The sequence below is a fragment of the Tenrec ecaudatus genome, chromosome 16 (assembly GCF_050624435.1).
Source record: "Tenrec ecaudatus isolate mTenEca1 chromosome 16, mTenEca1.hap1, whole genome shotgun sequence".
In the NCBI taxonomy this organism is placed as follows: Eukaryota; Metazoa; Chordata; class Mammalia; order Afrosoricida; family Tenrecidae; genus Tenrec; species Tenrec ecaudatus.
The window spans coordinates 7,482,525-7,501,483 of NC_134545.1; the positions used below are offsets into that span (position 1 = coordinate 7,482,525).

Here is an 18,959-nt window from a genome sequence, read left to right on the forward strand (position 1 = left end):
AGGGCCAGCCCCACAAATGCACGGAGGCAGCTACTGGTCAGAATTTCCCTCTAGAACACCTGCCCCGGGGAGGGCAGGCCCCCTGTGAGATTTCTCAGCATGGTGGGAGGCTCGGGCACTGTGCAAAACCCACATGTACACTTAACAGGGGAGGAGAAGTTCTTTCTGAGTCGCTCTACCCAATGAAGAAGCCACGTTCAGTCACTTGGGAGGAGAATATTTATGGCACCCAGCAGAGCAGAAACCAAGGCTGTCATGCCAGAAGCAGAAAAGTTCCAGAAGAGAGCAAAGACATAGCTGGTCCAGGAAATGCTTTGGGCCGACTTTCCCACTCACCCGGGTCCCGCGGCTCTCTCCTCTTGGACCAGCTCAGGGAAGCCCCTTCGTCTGTCTGTCCATCAGCACCGCCATGTTTCCTCCTCCACAGTAAGCGCTCTCCCTGCCACGCCCCCAGCTTCCGCCCAGACTTTTCAGTTACATGAGCAGCAAGCGGAATAATTCCGCTTACTGCACAACTGAGTCTGAATTTGTTGCTGTGGCTCACCCCCAGGAGAGTCAACACTAGCCGGGTCATCTCCACCTCTCTTGCCATTCCCACTCCATCGTGGCCAGTGCATTCATGAAGTCACTGTTATGAGTTAGGGTCTGCGCCGCCCCCCCCCAACCTCCTGACATTCTCCACTCCCCACCCAAGAAAAGATAGGCTGAAGTCCTAACTCTAGTATCCATGACCCTGTTTGGAGATGGGGTGTTTGAAGATGGGATTGATTAGGTTCACATGAAATCATCCTGGAGTGTGGGAGGGAGCTGAGCCCAAAATGACTAATATCCTTCTGAAAGAGGCGCTACACATGGACAGAGAGTCGGGGGATGAAGGGGCCCACCTGGTGCTGCAAGCCCAGGAACACCACAAGGGACTCAACATGCCATCGGCCTGATCATGGACCCCCAGCCTCCAGTCCTGGCATCTGTGGTTTCAAGTCGCCCAGTTGGGGACATTTCATTACAGTAGCCACCAGAAACAAATACACCCAACTTTCTTGGTCAGCGCCTCAGGACTGTTTGTTTTCTGTCCCCTGAATGGACTACATCCTCTGGCTGTTGACTCAGATTTGCCTAGTAGCCCTTATGCAGGAAGTCCTTGAGACCCTATCCCTGACCTTGTGCTTGTTCCGGATGACTCCCTCCCACCCACCCCCAGCCCCAGTTTGGTGGCCTCAATGCACTTGTGCTCCAAATGCTGTTCAGGCGCAAATTCAAATCCACAGTCTGAAGTCGGATAGCTTGCCAGGTTAGGTTACTGTGACCTAAGATGCCCAAACTGAACTAATCTTTTCCTCAAATCCTCTCCTCCTTCCATGCTCCTCCAAGACACGGCACCATATCCACTCTGTTGCCTACATCAGGAGCCAAAACATCACCCTTGACTTTTTTCTCTCCCTCAGTCTCATCAATGCCTAATCAGGTTTCAACTTCCTAACCCTTGCTCCCACCTCATCTTCTCTTGTCCATTTTTTGCCTAGATGTCTTTCCACAGCCTCCTTGCTTGGCATCTAAGCCCCACTCGGGCTCTCCCTCCAGTCCTCCCACCACAGAGGCATACACAGTCCTTTTCTCCAGGGCAAGCCTGTGTTCTTGCTCTCTGCACCCCGAATCTTAAAAGTCCTTCAGGCTTTACTCCTCCCTCTGCTGCTTTCAGGACAAAGTCAACGCTTTCTATCTACTTTCCAGTCTCACTTCTTCCCGGTCCCCAAGCCTTCTCAGCACCCAGCCACACTCAGCTGGCAGTTCTAGAAAGTGCCATGCTCTTGCTTACTTCCCACAGCCTGCCCCTTGCACATGGAGTGCCCGTTCCCCTTCTCCTCATCTCCCAGTCTTAGCCTAAGGGCCCTTCTTCTATTTTCTCATCATCTCTCTTACTATCAAGTACTGTAACACCTCAGTGGAGTCGAGTCTCATTATTTGTGGTCCTGTTTTATAAAATCACCGGGGACACTGAATTGACAAATACTGAATTATTGCTCCTAGGGGGAATACGGGGCTAGGTTCCTGCAAGCCTCCGGTCCCAACATTTGTATCACTCAGTCAATAATGACACTATATTTCACGTACACTGTGGATTCATTAGCCTGAACTCAAAGCCCAACAGCACTATACGGCGTGCCGGAAGAAAGCTTCTCTAAGACACATATTATCTCTGGAAGGCACATCAGGGACTCTTCCAGCACTGCACTTGGAGGCCATTTTTTAACAGCGCAATCATCAGCCAAAAGCACAGAAATGTGAAAAAAAATGTGGCACGAAATGAACCGTGAGAAGGTGCTTGTTTACCGTCTGAGAGCCGAGGCGGGAAGGCTGAGCATTGTCTGTTCCACCTCAGCCCCGCAAGGTGCGCACCAACGAGCAACTCAGAATTTGTTGCCATGCCAAGTGCGTCCATAAAGGTACCGTGGGAGCTGATGAAAGCGGATTTTAAGGTTTAGCTTTAGCTGCCTGTCCTCTGGGTTTGATGGCGCGGGCAGAGACCCTCCTGCCTCAGGCCAGCGAGGGGAGTTCAGCAAACATTTAGCGAATGAACTCACCACACTGACGGCAGCAGGACAGTGCTGGAGAGGACTATGGACTGATCAAAGGTCAGGTGCGCAAAGGTCAAACCAGTCTGTCTTGGGAGACGTGCGGCCAGAGTGCTCCTTCGAGGCAAGGAGGGAGAGACTTCATCTCACAGACTGGACATATGATCCGGGGAGACCAGCCCCGGGAGACAGCCATCCTGTTTGCTAAAGTAGAAGGGCAGGGAAGGAGAGGAAGCCCTCGAGGAGCTGGACGGACGCCGTGGCTGCAGCAGTGGGCTCAGGCAGAGGAAGGGTTGTGAGGAGGGAGCAGGCCTGGGCAGTGTTTATTTCCGCTACGCATGAGGTCACTATGGGTTGGAACCAACTCGATGGCACCCGACAACAATGAGAAACTCCTCCACGGGGAGGACCCCACTCACCGCTTTCTCCACACGATAGTTATTAGACCAGAAGAATTACTTCTGGGGGTGCCTGGGGCAGAAAAACTGTCCTAGAAGTGGTGAAGACAACAGTGTTTCTTTGTACAGGTCCCCTGAAGAAGGGGGGACATCCCTCTGACAAGGTCACCCAACAATCACAAAGGCTCTTTCAGGATATTCTGCCAGCTCCCAGTTCTCAGGGCTGGAGGATCTTCGGGCTGCTGTTTCCCCAGGGCGTTTTGAGGCACCGATTTGCTCATGAGCTACCACCCATGTCACCACAAGACACAATAGCAGTGACATCTATTATGATGATTAGTTATCATGTGCCAGACACGCTTCTAAGTACCCTTCATGCTCTCCTTCATTCTAACCCCAAACCTGACCCATCATTTTCAGCCTTGGCCAGGAAGGTGACTTTTCCAAAGTCACACACACAGCCCAAGGTCTGCCCTTGGGCTGCATGACTTGGAAGCCGGTGTTCCAGACCCCAGGGTCCTGAGAAAACCAGGCAGCCAGCAGTTAGAGGCGAGAACAGCGGTTCTCAACCTGGGGGTCGCGACCCTTTTGGGGGCTTGAATGATCCTTTCACAGGGGTCACAGATTCCTCACAGTAGCAAAATGACAGTGATGAAGTAGCAACGGAAATAATGTTATGGTTGGAGGTCCCCACCACATGAGGACCTGTATGACAGGTTCGCGACATGAGGAAGGTGGAGAACCGCTGCACTAGAGGATGCTTGCATACGATAGCCTGGGGCGGGTAGGGCTGTGGGTGCCTTCTCCCTCAGAGCTCACAGAACCACCTGGCTGAAGTCCACTCTGTGGCCAGTCCCAGCAGTCACTGCTCCAGCTGGCTCAGGGTTATGGACAGAGCCCTCTTACTCCGCCCTGTTGCATGAGGAGGGCAGAGAGGAACAATCTCTCCGTTCTACAGATGGGGAAACTGAGGCACCATGTGGGAAGGCCACTTGGTAAAGTCATACTGTGTCACCAACCCAAAGGCTTAAAGAAGTAGACACTCTCACGTCCCCCGCAGTGGACATGGAAGTGGATGAGCCCTTTGGGGAGGACAAATAGCAATATTGTCCACCTTTCCCCAAAATATTTGAGTCTCCCGATGTGCAACTCAAGGGAGTCAGGGCAATCAACCACTTCCTATCCAAACTTAAAAGTGCCACCCTCGTTGGCCAGGCCCTCGGATCCTGTGTGTGAGCACAGATGTTCACTGCCATCCTGGGCAAGGGCCAACAGCTAGACCAGAGCCGTGGGTGAACATCCCCGGGCTGGTCCACAGGCAGAGGACTATGCAGCTGCTGGTATGCTGGTGACACACCCGCTGGCCCAGAAAGCCCTGAGCCAGTCAGGCAGAAGCTGGCAAGTCACAGACTGGACTGTATCTTACAAAACCACCAGCCCAACAAAGGAGTTGGAACCCAGCAGACAGCAACGGGTTTCAACCGGTGGAAGGGCAGAGAGGGCACAAGAAACATCCACTTCTGTTTACTTTGACCCTAAGAAGTTGCCATTTGGGGGGTGAGATCCAGTCTGCAGCGGACTGAGTGGTGGAGTTTTTGGGGCTGCGGCAATAGACTGGGTGCTCGCTAGGTCGTGAGGATCCCCAAAGACTCCTGACCGAAAGCTCTTCTTTGGCTGCCAGCTGCTCTTAGAAGTCCAGACCATGTGAATACGATATCAAGATCATTACTAAAGGAAAAAGAAAGAAAAGAAACCAAACTTGACCAACAGTTAGTTACCAGGGGTGACGGAGAAGGAGTTGTTGCTTTGGGGGCATTGAGTCTATATTAATGGAGATGGGATGATTTGGAAAAGGAGGTCAATACTGGTTGTACAACACGAAGAGTATAATCCATGCCACTGAATTCTGCAGGTAGAAAGTGTGGAATCGGAGAATCTTTTGTTGTGTATAATTTTGCCACAATTAGGGAAAAAATGACATGAATAACCATGAGTACAAGAAGAAAATTATGATTGGATTATTGAATTGTAAGACACGTGGATGAACTGCTAATAAAACTGTTTTAAAAAATCAAGGCCAAAGTACCTTCCTGAGGCCCAGGTCCACCTCTGTGGGCTGTGACCTCTGGCTGCCCATTGACCTCACCGCTCTCTACTCTACACAAGGCCTCCACCAGCCTTTGTCCCCTGCAGGCTCCTCCCACCACAGGGCCTTTGCACAGGTGGCTTCCATCACCTGGAATGCCTGCTGACACTTTACTCCCCGCCCCCCCCCCAGTTTGCCATTTATCTTCTTATCCTTCCCGACCCCCACCAGATAGGTAGCTTCATTCCTCCAAAGGAATGAATCCCTGAGCCAATCTCTCCTCTGGGGACAGCAGGGGCTGAATGCCTGCCTCTGTGAGGCTGAGGGGAAGGTGGGCAGCAAGGTCACCCCGCCCAGCACCCCACGCCCCCAGCCCCTGGGGAGCTGTGTTCTGAGGAATGCCTATTTTTAAAATCAAGGAAGTCTTTAAATAGCTATAGAAGCTTTGCTTTCTCCTGGGTGGGGAGGAAGTTTGAGGTTCACAAAACCAGCCACCATAGCGGCAGACCAGTTCAGGTGGGAGGGGGTGCACATGGGCTGAGGAGCTCGAGAGGGTCTGACAATTCAGCCTGGTGGTCAGGGAGCCCCTCAGGTGGGACTCTCCACTTGTCTCCTCCTTTCCTGTGAGGTGAGGACCCCTCCTTTCTTGGTAGACAACCTGGCAAGATGATTGTGAGGCTGAGTGCCCGTGATGAGGGAAAGAAGGTTGATCACAGTCAGAGCCCACAAGGCACCCTGGACAAAGTCTTTTGTAAACACAGCCCCCAGGAACCTCACAGCCACTCCAAAGTGGGGACTGCCTGAACCAGCTCCAATGACAGAGGACGCAACTAGGTTTAGCGAGAGCATGCTACTTACCCGAAGCCACCCAGACAACGAGAAGCAGAGCGGGGCTCCCAACCCAGGCCGCTGGCCCCAAGCCAGCTCCTCCTGTACTACCTCTTGACCAGGGTGGTGCCTGGCCTAAGGCTTGGCTCACAGCTATGCAAATCCAGGCCTGGGCAGAGGGCTCAGGACCATATAGGGAGTCCCCAACTTACAACGCATTTGAGTCACAATGAACAGTACTTAGGACCGTCTTTTTTTTCCTTTTGGCACATCTTACTGTAACATGTACTAACATACAGTGTTGAATCATGTAATTTGCTGAGGTTATTCTTGCGTTTACTCCACATGATTTATACAGGTATGGATAATAAAAGCTATATAATGAAAACTGGAAAGTAAAAAAGGGGGGGGCATTCAACCACCATCAGACTGAGTCACTGGAATGGAACCCGTGGTAAGTAGGGACTTAACCTGTCTTTCAGTTAAGAAATACAATTTACACTTGCTGCTAGTAGACACTCGGAGAGACTCGGTTCTATGCCTGACACTGAAGTTACCATGTGCAACATGGGGTTTCAAGCCCCGCCCCTAAAGACATGGGAGAAGCACGCATGCATGCCCCGCCTACTTCCCTGGGGGAGGCGAAGCCATGACTGCCAGAGACCCAATAACTCGTCCAACGATTGTACCACTGGGCATGTCAACTGACAAGGGGAAGTGTCGGGAAGATCTGCTGTGTGTACGCACACACAAGGAGCCCTGGTGGCTTCATGGGGGATGTGTTGGGCGGCTAGCCGCAAGGTCAGCAATTCAAGACTACCATCAGCTCCGCAGGAGAAAGTCCCGGGAAACCCTCAGGGGCAGTTCTACTCGGTCCTTTGGGGGCGCTGAGTCAGAGCTGACTCAATGGCAGGGAGTGTAAACATAAAAATACAACACCAACCACCCAGGTAGAAAGGAAGACCCATCATCCGCCTGCTCCCCCGCCCCGGGATGTCCTAGTCACACTTTGGCCGACCAGAGGCGGAAATAAAGAGTTAAGGGCACCCCCTTGCCTATTTCACTGGAGTAGAGCTGCAGTGAGAGGCCCTGTCCAATCTGGCAAAAGGCTCTTGGTCTGACTGCACATAGGATTACCTGGAAGCTTTGAAACGCAGAGATGCCCGAGTCTCAAACTCCCAGAAATACTGAAGGACTTGGTCTGGCGTAGCCAATGCTGTATATGAACCGTGGCTGCCACCCAGAGCCTCCCAAGTGCCTCCTGAGAAGGCAGGCAAAGGGCTCCTGCGGGTCTCCCAAGTGCCCAGAAGGGGAGATGGGGCAAAGGGCAGTGATGGGCTGCAACGCTATCTTGTAGTCAATCCACCCCCTCACGCTGTGTTTTAAGAGTTGGCTGTGACTCTTGCTGAGTCCTGCTGAGTGTGCCCCTGGCATGATGTGGACTAACCCTCCCCGCGCCATAGGGGTGCCTGCGGTCTCATTTTACAGAAAAGGAAAATTGAGGCTCAGAGGTCAGTCCGCATTCACCACAGATTCCCAGTTTGCCTGCCTGGCGCGTCACACCGGTGGTGCTCAAAGAACACTCGGTAGAGGAGCGAATGGATGAGCAGTGCCTCCTGGAGCCTGCCCTGCCCAAGGCCTGCTCTCCGCTCTGTCCTACTTGGGTGGGACTCTTTCCCCAGGAGATGTCTTGCTTCTGAAGTGATTTGCCTCTGAGAAGTGCACAGGGCAGAGCCACCAGGGAAAGCTCTCTGTGCCTCAGAGTGCCCACCTGTAAGTTCACAGGGTCGTTGTGAGGGTTAAAAAGCAAATACCCGGGTGGGCCCGAGCATGTGCCTGGCGGAAATGCAGCTCAACCTCTGTGCACTGTTGTCTGCGTTAATATCACTACACTACAGCGCACTCAACTACACACCCGAAGGAAGGCTGGTGTTTGGAACCCACACCTTGACACGTCTGAGTCAGAAGAAGGGATGCCATTCTCCTCCAAGGGCAGGGGGGCGGGGGGGCCCTTGCCCTTCATTTCCCAAATCAGGGCAACCCTCGGAATTCCAGGAATTACCCAGTTAGTGAGCTCCACGACCACAAGCATGATCGCTCCACGGTCCTCTCTGTAGCTGATTCTCAGACTCTAACCCCTCCACTTGCAGCCTATCTAAGTGGCTAGCCCTGTCCATGATGGCTCTGTTAGGCCAGCACTCAAGTCCCAAGCCAGTGGCTGAGACAGCAGCCAACACTTCCTCTCCACCACACCCGGACACATCTGCTCCCTGGAGTTCAGCGACCAGAGTTCATTAGGCAAAGCATTTGCTCAGGAAGCCAGGCCAGAGTTGGAATCCCACCTCAGCTGCCTCCAAGCTGTGTGATTTGGGGCAAGAGGCTTTATTTCTCTGTGCCCACGATTCATCATTGAGCATCATCTCATGGAATCCTCCCAACAGACTTCCAAGGCCTGGGGTGGTGGATAATCTTTCCTCTGTTTTCTGGATATGGAAATGGGGTGGGGTGGGGTGGGGGTGGAGATGCGCGCACTCACAGAAGAGAAAAGGGCCTCTAGTGTAAGGACACATGGTGACGAAGATCCAGAGCTGGGGCTTGAACGCTCTGATGTCATGTTATCAGGCTAGCTCACATTTCAGCGAGGCTCTTCCAGGGTTTTTCACCTTTGTGACTTTAAACACTTGGAGATGATGGAAACATTCTGCACGGCTGGGTTCCCTCTCCGCAGTTAGAAAACACCCAGCCAAATTCTCTCAAGGGCGAGAGGGTGTCTCACCAAGTTACCTTTTCATTCCACGTGGCCATTTTCCTGCCGCCTCCAGCTCTGATAAAGGAAAAAAGAAAAAAGGTTTGCCCAGATATGTCACCACCCACACTTGTACATTTGCCATCAACATTTCCAAAACATTTTCTTTCTACTTGAGCCCTTTGTATCAGCTCCTCCTTTTCCCTCTCTCCCCCTCCTCCCTCCCCCACCTTCCCACCCTCCTGAATCCTTGATCAATTATAATTATTGTTGCGATTTCGGGTCTTACACTGCCTATTGTCTCCTTTCACGGGCATTTCTGTATTTCGTCCCCCTGTGGTGGTGGGCTATGACCAGCTCGGGCTAATGTCTGAGAGGAGGCGAAGGCTCAAAGACTACTCATCCTAGGAAGAGACCCCAAAGAACTGAAAACACATGTGCAAACACCTGCGGGGAGGTGCGTGTTCAAAGGAGCACCCACCACTGAAGCTAAAAGGTGGACACAACCCAGCCCATCACTAGATGCCTGCATAAACACAATGTGGCCCCGCACCCACTGGAGCCCTACTCTGACCGCGAGAAATGAAGTCTTGAGCATGCTACAGAGTGAACGTGAGAATATTAGGCTGCGAGAAATGAGCTGAGCACAGGCAGTTATATGTAATATCCGGAATAGGTTAACCCATGTGGAGAGCAGATTGGGGCTGCAGTGGGTAGAGGGGAAGGGAAATAACTGCTTCATGGGAACAGGTTCTGGAGCGAGAAGAGACGTCGGTAGTTGGACAATATTGCAAGTATAGTAAAAAATACCGAGGTGTTCATGTTAAAGCCTTATGTAAATCTCAGGTTTTGTTTTTTTTAAGAGTATACAGTATGACATTGGGATTATTCTAGAAAGCAGCAAAGATTCTGAATGCCCACCAATGGGGACCGAGCAGTGACAAGGCTGTTATCAAATCTTCACATATAAATATAAACATGTCAAGACATAGTATAGTAATAATATAGTAAGCCAAAAATGTCATGTGGCAAGATAGGATATATATAGCAGGCCTGTCTATGTTAACAAATTACCTACATAATTTTTAAGTTTAGAAACTCTCCCAAGTTGCTCTTTCTGAGGGACCCCTCCCAGCAGAAAGAGCCCCGATACTGTGGTAGATGATTATCAGTCGGCTACTAACAACAAGATCAGCAGTTCGAAACACCAGCCGCTCTGCTGGGGGAAGATGAAGCTCTCTGCTCCTGTACAGATTTACAGCCTCTGAAACTCACAGGCACAGTGCCACTCAGTCCCATGGGGAGGGGGGTGTTTCTGTGAGTCACAATCGACTCTCTGATAGTGAGTTTGGGGTCTTTGGCATCTGCCCGCATCCCCTCAAACCCCCCTTGGACAGAAGCTCCATTATTTTCCTTTCCCTTATTTCTGGAGGGCCTACATTTTCAAATTGACTTTTTCCATATTACTTATTTTTAACATAGGTGACATATGCATGTAGTAAAAAATTTAAATAGAACAGAAAAGATTTACTATGACCAGTAAGTCTACCTCCCACTCTGTTCTCCTGCCTAGAAGCAGCCATTCTTACTAGATTCCTCTGTCTCCTTCTGAAGCGTTCTGTGCTATGCAAGAACATTCATGGATACAAGGAGGCTTCCAAAACTTCATGGAAGAATTCCATTATCTTTTATTTCCCTTTTTGAAATCTCTTATTTTGTTTTTGTTTTGAGCAAATGTGAACCCATGCCCCGCACTAAACCTTGCTTATTTTCCTTAACATTATCTCTGTCAGGCTGGGCAAGGGGCCCCAAAGATGTCCACATCCCATTCCCTGGAATCCGTGAAGATGGTACTTGATGAGGCAAGAAAGGGAGTTTGCAGCTATAATTAAAAGTTGAAGATCTTAGGAGGGGAAGATTGTCCTAAATACCTGGGTGAACCCAGGTCATCAAAAGGGTTCCTATAAGGTGAAGGCAAGAGGGTTACTGTCAGAGGAAAGATTGTAAGGTACTACGGGGCTAGAAGGGGGAAAGGTCCACGAGCTCTGAAATGTGGGTTGTGTCTAGAAGCTGGAAAAGACAAGGCGACACATTCTCCCCTAGTCTCCCCAAGGAACACAGCGCTGCCCACACCTGGATTTTAGCCCAGTGATGTCCTGACTGTGTAGTGGTTACACATTAGGCTGCTAACCACAAAGGCAGCAGTTCAAGACCACCAGCCTGCTCAGTGTCAGAACCCCATAGGGACAGTTGGACCCTGTCCTAGAGAGTCTCTAGGAGTTAGAATTGGACCCCATGGCAGGGAGTTTTTAGTCAGGTTCAATTTGGACTTCTGACCTCCAAAAGTATCAGATAGAACACTCGTGTTGTTCTAAGGCACACGGTTTGTAGTCATTTGTCACAGCATCGTGCTGTTGCGTGCCCTGGAGGCAGTTCTGTCCCATAGCAACCCTGCGTACAATAGAACAAAACACTGTCATGGCCTGCGTCATCCGCATGTGCTCCCATGCTGGAGCCCACTGTGGCAGCCATTGGGCCAATACGTCTGGTTGAGGATCTTCCTCCTTTTCACTGTCCTTCTACTTTAAACTCACTGCTATTAAGTCAATGCCAACTCATAATGGCCCTGTAGGACGGGGTAGAACCACTGTGGGTTTCTGAGTTGACCAAGCATCGTGTCCCATTCCAGGGATGGGTTTCTCTTGATAAAATATCCAAAGCACTTGGAATGAAGTCCTGTATTCCTTGCCTCCATGGACCCTTCTGGCTGTACTTCTTCCCAGACTGATTGGTTTGGTCTTCTGGTAGTCTATAGTATAGTCACTATTTCCCACCAGCACCGTAACTCAAAGGCATCTAATCTTTGAGGCCAGCTCTGTCCAGCTTCCCCATGAATATGAGGAGAAGGAAAATACCCTGGCCTTGGGCTGGGGCACCTTCGTCCTCAGGTGACATCCTTGCTCTTCACCACGTTAGAGAGAAGTCCTGGCAGCGTATTTGCCAATGCCCTCTGTGACTTGATTTCCTGATGGCTGCTTCCATGAATGCTGACTGAGGATCCGAGTAAAAGGGAAGCAGCATTCATAAACTGCTCCAGCGTCTCAAAGATCACGACACATCGGCACGCTCTACATCCAGTCCATTTGGGCAACAGCTGCAGCGTGGTACCCACTGCAGGAACATCCCCTCAGATGCTTAGTCCCGGTGCCAAGCAGCATTATTTTCCTATCTTCTGTTGCCCTGCGGTTCTAACTAGTAACCCTGCGACCAAGTCATCCTTTTATAATTAAAAACAATGATATTACTACTTTGGAAAAAAGATGCTTACAGACTTGACAGAAAGAAAGGGACAGACAGACACACAGACCTTACACAGACCTTTCTTTCGTCCTGATTAAGTCAAGGGTACAAAGGACCCTCGGGGAGTTGATGGCTAGGTGGCAGACAGGGTAGGGACTGCAGTGAGTTGGGCAGGGTGCATTCCCAATTTCAGCCTCTGGGGGCGCTCATCAGCGCCCACGAGATGAGCGCAAGCGGAACCATCCCCCTAAATGAAGGTGAAAGGAAAAGTGCAGGTGCCCTGGAGATTACCTCTCTTCACCAGACAGGAAATAGAAATGGCTGACACACCCAGAGAAACACTCAGCTTCACGAATTCAAGAGGCAAATAAGTAACAGCCATGCTCTTTCCATAAAACTAGCCCAAACAGATAAAAATCATAAAACGCAATGCATGTGGAGCAATAAGGATATGTGCCTATGGTGCTGGGGTTCATCTTCCCAAACAGGCACCTGGTAATACGAGGCAAGTGCCTTCAGAATGATCGTTCCTTGCACTCAAAGACTCGAGTTTGGGAGCTACACCTCCAGTAAATCACCTGATGGCAAAAGGTGCACCATGTGGACAAAGCTAAGCTGGGTTACAGCTAAACTGGATTATGTTGGCTAAAACCTAGACGCAGCCCGCATGTCCTACTTTAGGGAGAGATGAGAAAGGCCTTGGCCTGTTCAGAGGAGTGAGCAGACCGAGGGCTGTGGGACAACGCAGAAGGAAGGCTGTTAGGCAAGGGGATGCAAGAGAAGTAGAACTCACGGGGATTGCACACTCTGCTGGCAACTGCAATGACCTGGACACTCACTATGGGGCAGGTACAGTGCTGAGCTGTGGAGAAACCAGAGGTGAAGAGCAAGGCAAAGGTTAGGGCCCTGGGGGGGCTGATGTGGTAGCAGAGGAGACAAATGAGGAGCTAAGCAAATGCTCAGATGAGGTCACACCACCCAGGGCAGAAAGATGGGATGGGGAACAGACATGGGGAGGGGGGGGCAGGTGGGCTCCTCCAGCCAGGGTGATCAAGGAAGGCTTCTAGGGAGGTGACATGGGGCTCTCTGAACTTCAAGGGGGCTATGTCACAAGGAGATTGCAGAAGGGACAGCCTGAGCATAGGCCAGAGAGAAGAGCTGAGTGTCCAAAGAAGAGCCAGGCGGCCGAGTGGCTGCAGTGGACCACGGTGAGGACAGTGGCAGGAGACTGTGGGAGATAGTGCTGAGGATTTGGGGCATCAAGACATCAGTGAGGAGGCAAGAGATGACGGTGACCTGGACTAGGGGGTTCAGGTGGGGATGACGTTGGATCTGCTTGAGGAAAGAACTGGACCAGGGAGGGGGGTGCGTGAGAGAAAAAGATCAGAGATGGCACCAAGGTTTTAGGCTTGAGCATCAAGGGGAGGCTCGGGCCCTGGGCTTCCTCCTTCTTGCTAACCAGTCTCAGAAGGAGGGCCCTGGGGGCTGGCAGAGCAGCTCTGGAATTGTGCAAGCCTTCGCTGAAAGATTTTCAAAACGCTGCCCTCAAAGCAACTCTGGCGGAGCTGGGACTCCCCAGGGAGTCAGATGGGACTCCCCAGGGAGAAGTTGCAGCCCTCAGCCTTGGTCTTACTCAAGATGCTTCCAGCTGCTGGTGGGGCTGCCCGGAAATACTGCAGCTCCCCCAGAACCTTGACCAACCCGTGAAGGTCAAAGCCGCCCAGAGGGACAGCCTGAGCAGAGGAGGGCTCTGGGTTCCACCTGCACATGAACCATCACCTTTACCTCACTCCACAGACCTGCCAAGTAGACCTTCACTCTGTTCGCCCCAGGAGGGGAGAAGTCACACGACTAAGCCTGTAAGAACACTCGCACCCAAGGTGGTGGGAGGGGGTGCTAAGTGACTGCCTGGGGCGGCCTGAGTGAATGTCCACACTCCACACTGCACTTCCTCTGTCCTGGGGTTTACCCTTTCCCTGTCTCGGTATGTTGCTTACTCAGCACCCCCTGGCCCACAAGGCGGGAGTGTAAGGTACCAGGCTAAGTGGAAATGTATTGCTACAAAATCAGACACCTTTATTAAATAAAAATACCCCAATGCAGAACTATTATCACTTGGCTTTGACATATCCTCCATCTACACTTCACAAGGTGGGGTTTCTATCTCTCTGACTCTTCCCACAAAGGATTCTGGGTTCTTCCATTGATACCAAGTCAAAAGCGCAGTGTTGGCAGCCTCCAGGGATGCAGATTCTGATTCTTTGAAATGGCCTCTGAGTTTGGGGAACAAAGAGTCTGAAAGTGCAAGATCAGAGCTGCAAGGTGGATGGGGTAAGTTTCCCCAGTGAAATTCCCCTAGGATAGTCCTTGCTACCCTAGAAAAATGAGTGGGTACACTGTTGCCATGTCCTGGACATTTTTCCTCACCAAGGCAGTTTTCCATCTTCTTAAAAGTTTTAACAAGCCTCTGGGACTGCCTTGTGTCCTTAAAGAAAACTCTATCAAAATGACCCTTTTGGAAGGTCAAAACCCAGCCTCCATAGCCTTCTGAACTGATCCCTCTTAAACAGGGTCTGTTTGCAATACACCTGTGCACCTGTGAATGGGGCCCTGGCAGCAACACCTTTTGACTTCCCGTCTTCCCAGGTGAAGGGTTTGCTGCCCTGAGTGCACTTGGGGCACTAGCGCTAGTTGCCCTCTCTTTCCCCACTTCCTGATGGGTGAGCTCCTCAGTTAGCCTCTTCCTGGGACACCCAGAACCACCTGTACCCCCACTTCTCTCCGGAGCTCAAAGACCAGGGGTGGTGGATAAAAGGGGTCAGGGATTCCCACAGACCTGGTAGAGGTTCTGGCTGGTCTCCTTTGGTTGTGTTACTTCAGGCAAACGACTTGGCCTCTCCTGATCGCCTCACCTGTGGGATAGAGAATATGGGACCTGCCTCCCCTGCTGCTGTGAGGAGTGATGAGGTGAAGGCCCCAGGCCCAGTGAGCCCTCAATATAACAAGGGTGATGCTAATCCACATGCCTATTTCCCAGAGGAGGTCTTTGAGGTTGAGAGGTGTTCCCTTTCCTGGACCCCAAGCACTGCCTTCCCCGTCGTCAGCCCCACCTGGAAAATCGCTGGGAGGGCCCCAGGGGCCGGGGGTCCCACTGCCAGGCGGTGGCTAAGATGGTGCTTCCCTCTTTCCGGAGTGTTGCACAAGTGGGGAGGGGGGTGGAAGGGACTTGGAGCAGAGGCTGCGCCCCTGGCCCGGGAGCACTTACCGCGCTGCGCCCACCCGCCCGCGGCCACCGCAGCAACTAGAGCTCGCGGCGCCCAGGGGCCGCCCTCCGGCCCGCCGCCCCGCCCCAGCGCTGGGCCTGCCCCCTGGATCCTCCCTCCACTTGAAGGCTGGTCTCCGCTCGGCTCAGCTCGACTCGGCTCGAGTCTCTGTCTCACCTCTCCTGCCCGCTCGTCCCTTGGTCACTCTGCCCGTTTGTCTCTAACTCTCGGGCCGGCTGGCCCTGCTGCTCCTGGGCGCGGGCATCCCGCAGCCCTGCATGTGGACAAAGGTCCTGCCCTTGGGAGCGAATCACGAGGATGGATCCGGGGGCCCAGGCCGGCCAGCCCGCGGAAAGGGGTGGGAGGAGGGCGCCACTTCCTTCCTTGGCGGTTGGCGAGAGGGAGGGGCAGCCATGAACATTTTAGAGGGAGTCCGGCCTGGCTGCGGGCAGCCCACCGCCCCTTCCCGGGCCACTGCGGATTCTGGAAAGGGGTCCGAGTGGCCCTGCTGATCTCCTACACACTCTCTGCCTTGGGACGGGAGGAGAAAAGGGAGGGGACCGGGCACCCTTAGGCCCTCGGGGCTCCCCTGGAGGGGACTTAGGCTGTATGTAGGGGAATTGGGGGCGAGGGGGGGGGGTTTAGGGTGGGACACCCTGCTCAGAAACTTGAGGCAACAAGAGGAAAGTGCTCTCCCGCTGGGGAGGAGAGGAGAGGGAAGGAGAGGGGAGGCGGATGCTGGGCCCCCTTGCTCCAGCCAGCTCCTCCAAGACAGAAGCTCTCCCTATGGGCCCGCCCCTGCTGGCCCCTGTTCCTACCTCATTTCTGGAAGAGGTTGTTCTCAGCCTTGGCCTCCCCAAGACACGGCCAGCTCACTCTCACCCACCCCTCAAATTCTGGTTGGGGGCCAGTGGGCATCACAAATCTTTGGAGTGGTATATTCGATTCTTATGCTTTCTGTAACAAACCTTCACAAACCAACCTGCCTAAAACTCTCCTGTGGTTCTGGCGGCCTTTTGGCTGCCAGGCCTCTCAATGAGCTAACAGCTGGGGCTCTATGGGGGCGGCAGCGTGGAGGGCCCAGGTTTGGAGTCCCTGCCTCTTCCCGCTTTTAGAAGCTGTGTGCATTCCTGGACTCAATATCCTGAATATTCTAGTCCAACCTCTACTGCCATCTCCTCTGCCCCTGCCCCTCCTGTGTCCACCTCCTAAGGGCTCAAGGGGCAGCATCAGACTCAGCATGATGGTCCCTTGCTCTCCTGTCTCAAGACTTGGCTGACTCACACCTGCAGAGTCCCCTGTGCCACACAACTAAGGCCTTCATGGCTGGGTACCTGGGATTCCGTGTGGGCATCTGGGTGCTGTTCTAATTAGCTTCCACTGAGTCCACTTTTCCGGGGCCTGCCACCCTGACGCCCCTGCTGGGCAGAGGCCTTGCTTAGAGAAGGCTTGGTCTGATTTCCACAATGGTCCTGTTTCAGTACCATCTCATCCCCGTTCCCAAAGTGGAGCCTACTCTCATGAGTCCATTTTAACTCCTAGTGACCCTGTATTGGGTTTCTAAAACTTTACATCTTTTCAGGAGTAGAAAGCCTTGTCTATTTCCCCCAGGAACAGCTGGTGGTTTTGAACTGCTGGCTTTGTAGTTAGCAGTCTGAATTGTAATCCACTGTGCCACCCGGTCTCCTTTCCCAAGGGAGTCAGGCCCATTTTAAACTTTAACTCGAAATTTTATCGGATGTACCTCTGTGCGCCCTGGGCATGCGTAGGGTTCCATGTCCCGCCCCTTTGCTGTGTTCACTCCCGTGGTTGCCAACGGATGAGAACAGGTAGGCCCTCACCTGACTAAAAGAGCCTATCATTAACAATCAGTGTGATTGTCTACCTTGCAAATCCAAGAGACCCAACCAGCTAGAAGTGGGCAGAGTGTGGGAGACTCTTCCTAGACATTTAGGTTTGAAACCAGATGAAGGGGCAGGCCTGTTCTCAGGTGGGGAGGGGAGACCAGAGTAAAGTGTAAACCTGTGGTTCATCCAAAGAATTCAGGAGGTCCTTGAACTTGGGTGGGGAAATGTGGTATCTTGGTTTTCACTAACCTCTAACCACTAACCTCTAACTACATTTCCTTCCATCTTGAATGGTATTAGTATTCCTAGTTCCTATGACAGTGTCATCAATTGAAAACACTGTTTTCAAATCACAACACAGTTATGGTGGCTGTAAACCTACAGGATAGACTGGCATTGCCCCCTAGGGTTTCCTAGGTTGTCACCTTCAGGGAACTAGACTATCTGTCCCCTGAGCCATCCTGGGTGGGTTTTGAACCACTGATCTCTCACTTAGCTGCCAAGAGTTGCCCAGTGCAACAACGGAGCTCCTTCCGGATACGGTGGATGGCTCACCACTTCAACGTTACAGCAGTTATTGAACCCATGGCTACTTCTTGTTTTAACGTGCTAATAAGTCCATCTGAGTACTATCTAATCACAATTGAGACAAAGCATTCTGTGATCCCCCTTGTCCTTGCCAGGACATGGGTCCCACTTTCTGCATTTAAAGACACTCCTCTGAAAAGGGGTCCGCAGGTGTCCCCAGAGGTCAAAGAACCAGGTCATTCAGGGGAAGGCCTTGCTTGGACAATGGCAGCAGCACCGTTCTCCTGCAGCACCCAATGTTCTCTGCAGCTGCTACTGAGCCCTCTGCCCAGCTGGCTTCCGTGTCAGTCCCCCTCCCAGGGCTTTCTGACATCCCTGGTGCACTTGCAGCTAGATCCAGGCACTACCTGTGGAGTCTGGAACTAAGGTTGCAGCCTGTCCCAGCTTCACCCAGCAGGCAGAGTGAGCCTGCCTCTGTGGGTTTGGGCACCTCCAGGGCCATGCTTTCCATCCTGCAGTTGACCACTTCCCTTCCTGTGGGGACAGCTGGGCCTTGGCTCTGGGAGAATGCAAAAGGCGGAAGTGGGGACAGAGAAGTGGATGGGCACAGGGACGCTGTTGATTTCCCAGTTACTCAGCTGTCTGAGCCTGCAGGCGCCTTGCCCGGTGACAAGTGTACCTGAGAGTACTGCACAAGACAAGACCGGGGACCCCTGTCAGACCCTGGAGCTATAGTCAGAGGTCATGGCTAGCTCTAGGACTTAGTGCAAACCATGACTTCCTAATTCAGAATCATGTAGCACATGGGGAAAAGCAAAGCCTAGGGTTCAAATCCTGCCTCCGTCCCTTCCTTTGTTGGCTGGGTAGCCTTTCATTACGAGGTGCCGGGCACTGAGCATACAGAGATGAGCTGAGAGCTCCTGCCTCATACTCGTAGGTGGGGGAGTTGACATTATAAACTGCAGCGGGTATTAGGAATGAAATGAGCAGGGGGGTTATGTGAGGGTAGCAATGAGGAAGGTTGGAGAATGACTCAGAAGAGATGAGGCTCCAGTCAATAATAAGAGCTAAGCTAGAGCCAACCATGGACAAAGGGACACCTAAGCAGGAGGCACAGAACATGTAAAGAGCCCGAGAGGGGAGAGCGTGGTCTGACAAAGTGAGAGGAGCCAGAAATACAGAAACATGGTAGGAAGGGAGGGGGTGCGGCCAAGGCCCACAGGAGGGCCTGGCATTTAGACAAAGTGGGAGAATCCAGGGGAGTGACAGGAACTAGTCTGTTCCACCCCCACCCTGGGTTCTTTAGCAGTTCCTCCCTAGCCTGCATGCTCTACGCAAATCTGCATTTTCTCTTGTGAACTTGCCCAAATTAATTGATCATTCATTAGCT

General features: G+C 52.3%; 1 protein-coding gene across 2 annotated transcripts in view; it reads right to left on the reverse strand.

The window, feature by feature from the left end:
• Positions 1 to 15,525, reverse strand: part of HVCN1 (hydrogen voltage gated channel 1) — a 29,735-nt gene extending 14,210 nt beyond the window's left edge. The window contains exons 1-3 of one of the 2 annotated variants that reach the window (XM_075534940.1): positions 15,372 to 15,525; positions 14,768 to 14,843; positions 8,670 to 8,709 (exon numbers count right to left, since the gene is read on the reverse strand). In XM_075534940.1, coding sequence (XP_075391055.1) covers positions 8,670 to 8,690 — 21 coding nt within the window. In that variant the 5' untranslated portion in view covers positions 8,691 to 8,709; positions 14,768 to 14,843; positions 15,372 to 15,525. Of the gene's footprint in view, positions 1 to 8,669; positions 8,710 to 14,767; positions 14,844 to 15,196; positions 15,269 to 15,371 lie in introns of those variants that run through there. The other variant, XM_075534941.1, reaches the window with a different exon arrangement.
• Positions 15,526 to 18,959: the final 3,434 nt, after the last annotated feature.